The sequence below is a fragment of the Egretta garzetta genome, unplaced genomic scaffold (assembly GCF_000687185.1).
Source record: "Egretta garzetta isolate BGI_Z169 unplaced genomic scaffold, ASM68718v1 scaffold225, whole genome shotgun sequence".
NCBI classification, from domain to species: Eukaryota; Metazoa; Chordata; class Aves; order Pelecaniformes; family Ardeidae; genus Egretta; species Egretta garzetta.
In genome coordinates this window covers 249,173-253,965 of record NW_009259684.1, presented here as the reverse complement: position 1 = coordinate 253,965, position 4,793 = coordinate 249,173, and the positions used below count along the sequence as shown (strand labels likewise).

Here is a 4,793-nt window from a genome sequence, read left to right as displayed (position 1 = left end):
TTTATTATTTTTTATTCTTTTTTCTTTTTCTGGCGGTAATTGCTACATTCAGAGTTTGAACACGCAGAACTATGCTTTTACATAAAACAAATGACGATTTTTTTTTCCTTTTGTTTCGAGCATGTCGCATTAACAGATAAGTCAAGACAAATAGATAACTATACATTCAGTGCAATTTAGTTCTACACTACTTTATAAGCACAATAAAATAATACAATACTGTGCGTTCTCAACTAGGCAGTTTCAGTTGTTGGGATTTTTTTTTTTTTTTATTATTATTATTTTTTTTTCCAAGAAAATAAGCAGCAACAAACGACAATAAAACCGCATTACAAATACTTTCAAAGCATGACTCCTTCTATAGGTAGTGATAAAGTACAATACAAGGTTGGTTGGGTTTTTTCATTGTGTTTTTATTATTATGTTATGCTACTTAGTAGCTTGCATCAGGGCAAAAACACAGCTCGCTCTTAAATAAATTCTGACCAGGTACAATTTAGGATATGTAAGCCCCTTGTTGATAATAGATTTGATAATTATTGCAGGTTTTCCCTTTAGGTAGTACATGAAGAATTTCGAGTGCTCACACAGGCAAAGGGTAAACAGCGCCTATAGAAATAAGGGAGGGGGTGGGTTGCGTATTTTGGCCTATCAAGGTATATACAAGCCTCAATCCTATACTGCTTCTAAAACCCATATATACTAAAAGTGTCCAGAGTATATAGCTTCAACTTATTCATTTATTGGGAGGAACAATCTACTTTCCTAGTGTAGCTTGAATAAAACTTACTATTTTGACTTTAAAAACCCTGCAGAAGAGAAGTGAATTTAGTCAGTCAGTCTCATACATGACAAAATAAGTGTTAGAATTCTTAGGGTCCCTTCATTGGAATCGGAGAGAAACACAGTTAATGAAGAGATGTCTTTTATGTTAAAAATACTGCTGTGAACAGTGAAGTTATAAATATTAGTAATATTTATACTAATTACTAAATATTGGAAATCTTTGCCGTCAGTAGGAGAGCAGGTGTAATCTGGCAAAAGAAGTAAAATCAGAAGACTCTGTGCAAATAAAATCGTTCTCTCTTAAAAGGAGGCATAGTTTGTTCCCCAGAGCATACAATTGCAGTTTCAGGTCAGGTATAAGCATTCAGCACCAAAAAAGCACTATAACTTCCATTTTTGATGCAAATATCCCCAACTGTTAAAAAAAAAAAAAAAAAAAAAAAAAAAAAGGGGGGGGGGAGAAAAAAAGTAGGGGAAGTTTCTATGACAATAAAAAAGGCTACAACTGTTTGACAGGTAGTTACTGCTGTGTGAGCCTCTCCATTCTATACTCTATAAAAGCAAATGACCGTCGTAAACATCTCGATTTATCATCTGCCATAAAACGAGACTTCAAGGGGCTGAGAACTCAGTCCTTGCTTTCTTCTTTTTCCTCCTCTTCTTTTTCCTCTTCTTCATTCCCTTCTTCTTCCGTTTTCTCCTCGTCCCTGGCCCCCGGCAGCTTATCTTTATTGTTTTCTTTTTTCCACTTCATCCTCCTGTTCTGGAACCAGATCTTCACTTGTCTCTCGGTCAGTCCCAGGGCGTGAGAGACCTCAATCCGCCGCTTCCGTGTCAAATACGGGTTGAAGAGGAACTCCTTTTCTAACTCCAGGGTCTGGTACCGGCTGTAAGTTTGTCTGCCACTGCGTCTTCCGGGAGCTGTACTACAGGCACTAAAGGGAAGTGCTGGGTTATTATTAATAACCATAGGGCTGCTAATTGCGGTTAATGCTGGCAGGCAGCTGCCCTTCCCTGGCTCTGCCTGGGGAGCGGGCGGCTCTGCCTGCCTGGCTGGGTGCAGGGAGGTGGGTGTCAAGCTCATTCACAAAAGAGACCTTTCCAGTTCCCTAAAAGGTGGCTCGGGATGGTGAGTCCTGGTGGGCAGCTCCATTTTCTAAAAAAAAAAATAGATATTTTCCTATGAAAGGTGCATTGTTCACCATAAAAACCTCTCCAGCCTTTCTCCTTCCCCCATCCCTTTTTCTTTTTTCCTTTCTCCTTCCCCCATCCCTTTTTCTTTTTTTCCTTTCCTCTTCCTTCTTTATTTCTTCCTCTTATTTCTTCCTTCTCTTTCTCCCTTTTATTTCGTCCTTTTCTTTTTTCTTTCTTATCTTTCTTTCTTTCTCTATTTCTCTCTTTCTTTCTTTCTCTTATGTCTTTCTGTCCTTCTTTTTCTCTTTCTGTCCTTCTTTTTCTCTTTCTGTCCTATTTTCTCTCTTTCTGTCTTTTTTTCTCTTTATGTCTTTCTGTCCTATTTTCTCTCTTTCTGTCCTATTTTCTCTCTTTCTGTCCTTTTTTCTCTTTCTGTCCTTTTTTCTCTTTCTGTCCTTCTTGCTCTTTCTTTCTCTCTTCCTTCCTTTCTCCCTTTCTCCCTTTCCCTCCTTCCTTCCCTCTTTCTCCCTTCCCCCCTCTCTTTCTCTTCCTCCCTTTCCCTCCAAATGCCCAACTCGTGTTCCCTTTTTCCAAACGTTGTCCCCCAAACCACAGGCTCGGGGTCCTTCTATTTGCCAATATTTACGCCCTGAGAATCCCCGGGCTCGATGAAATCCCCTCTGCCCGTCCTTTCGGCTGGGGCAGGCTGCCTGCGGAGCCCACGCAGGCAGAGATGGGCATTTGCCTGTGCAAACACAGAGATTGTATTTAAAACAACTCGAGGTGGACATTTGCAGCAATAGCCAAAGATCAAAAAAATTAAAAAAAAAAAAAAAAAAGAAAGAAAGAGGCTGAGGTGGGTGCAGCTGAGCCCTTGCACTCCCTGCTGCACCGTCCTTTCTTAAGGAGAAAAACAAGCTGTTTGCAAAAAAAAAAAAAAAAGCAAAGCAAAAAAAAAAAAGCTCCAGTTTGAAATGATTGCATCCTTGAGCCTACCTCTAGGTCAAAGCTTAGATAAATAACATGTTTTCCCCTGCGCCTCTCTCCCAGCCCCTGGGCCACATCCTCTCTACATTAGCCAGAACTCCCTTCGGTTTTCTCTCTTTTTTTGCTGTTAAATTTTGGTGGGGGTAAAGGGGTGGGGAGGAAACTTTGGGGCTCTGATTGTCCTTAAAATTAACACCAACCTTCACATGTTTTGAATTAACAAGGCTCCTAGACAACCTTGCTCCTTAGGTGGGGGAAACTTGTACTTTGAAGTATTTCGGTTTCTGTGCAATTATCTGGACTTCACATGAGCAAAGTTCCATTCAGCCCAAATTATTTTGAATTTTCCACCTCCTTTTTTTTAAAAAAAAAAAAAAAAAAAACAAACCAAACCAGGACAGCAGACTGTTCTCCTCCACCCCACCCCATAGCTCTGAGCTAAGTTTCCTTCGCTGTTTAAACTTTTATCTCCAGGCTTAAAGAAACAGATGTAAAGTATTAGTAATACTTAGACAAGTTCCCACCTTTCAGGCTTCGTCTCCCAGCAGTTATGAAAGGCTATATGACATTTTAAAGAGCAGTGTATTATCAACATGCAAATAACCTCGTGGGAGCTGTATCTTATTGCCTATCCTCCAGGCAAGCAATAAAAAACAAGTTTTACTTTATTGTGATTTAAGCCTTTTGCAGGGAATCACCTTGCTGGCTCTCTAGTAACTGCTGTCTTGTTTGCTTTCAAAGGTCTTCCTAAAAAGAAGAAACATTAGCACAAACCTGCTCATTTCTGTCATATTTTACATCTCCGCCTCTTATAGTTCGCTTTTTACGTATATATATAGGTATGCATGCGTGTGTGTGTGCATGTTTGTAGAGCTATACATATGTTGGTGCTTGTATATGCATACATATATATATAGAGATCGACAGACAGAGAGAAGGAGAGGAGAGGGAGAGGGAGAGAGAGAGAAATAAAGGAAAACATTTAAGGAGGAGGAAAAAAAGGTCCTAACCGTGAGGTCTCATCCATGGGAACATGAGACTGGGAGACGAATTTTGATTTAAATGCCCTTGTCCCTCGCTAGAGTTACTGTTGGAAGACGATTTACAGTCAGGATATTGTACAACAGTCGTCTCTTGCTGAGCACCATAAAGCGATTGCCTCGGTAGAGCTTCATATCCATAGAATTTAGAAGCGTCTCCGTGACACGCCAAGGCGCATGGGTTTTGCTGGTATCCAGAGTTGGAGATGCTGGAGGTTCCGTGGTGGAAAAACTCTTGGACGTGGTGTGAAGGGTGCTGGAAGGTGGGAGCAGTAGTGCCCGGACCATACACGAGAGCATGGCTCCTGCTAACACTTTGTGGAAATCTGCAGTCGTAGTAAGTTGGCTCCAGCGATTCACCGCCTTTGTACTTGGAAAAGAGAGGATTTACAAAGTAGGAACTCATGACCCTCGCATGCAAAAAAAAAAAAAAAAAGAAGAAGAAAAAAAAAAAAAAGAAGAAGAAAAAAAAAAAAAAGAAGAAGAAAAAAAAAAAAAAGAAGAAGAAAAAAAAAAAAAAAGACGGCTTTAATTCTAGATTAGTGCGAGATTGTCCCTGGACTGTCTCGAGTCCTGCTTTTTAGTGGCTTTTTTTTTTTTTTTTAATGCGATCTCAAAGGCGTTTCATGGTGCCTCTGTGTGTCTGTACGGTTGGTTCTCGGTGCTCTTGACTTCTCTTGTAATCTGTCGGTAGGTAGAGCTCTCTCTCTCAATTTCTCTGTAACTCTGCTCCTTCCCTTTAACACCACAGGCAAATTCCTCAAAATCCCGGTGGTGTGGCTTTTTTTTTTTTTTTCTTCTTTTTTTTTTTTTTTTTTCCCTTTTTTTTTTTTTTTTCCCTCCTCT

General features: G+C 40.0%; 1 protein-coding gene across 1 annotated transcript; it reads right to left on the bottom strand.

The window, feature by feature from the left end:
* Positions 1-1,414: 1,414 nt before the first annotated feature.
* On the bottom strand, positions 1,415-4,353 carry LOC104126169 (homeobox protein Hox-C8). Its single transcript, XM_009638698.1, has 2 exons — positions 3,918-4,353; positions 1,415-1,707 (listed from the first exon to the last, which is right to left on the bottom strand). The coding sequence occupies exons 1-2, from the start codon at positions 4,351-4,353 to the stop codon at positions 1,415-1,417; spliced, it is 729 nt and encodes a 242-aa protein (XP_009636993.1).
* Positions 4,354-4,793: the final 440 nt, after the last annotated feature.

Coding starts and splice junctions, on each gene's coding strand:
- LOC104126169 (XM_009638698.1), bottom strand. CDS start 4,353: ATGAGTTCCTACTTTGTAAATCCTCTCTTTTCCAAGTACAAAGGCGGT. Junction 1,708..3,917: donor CCCATGGATGAGACCTCACG/GTTAGGACCTTT, acceptor CCTGTAGTACAG/CTCCCGGAAGACGCAGTGGC.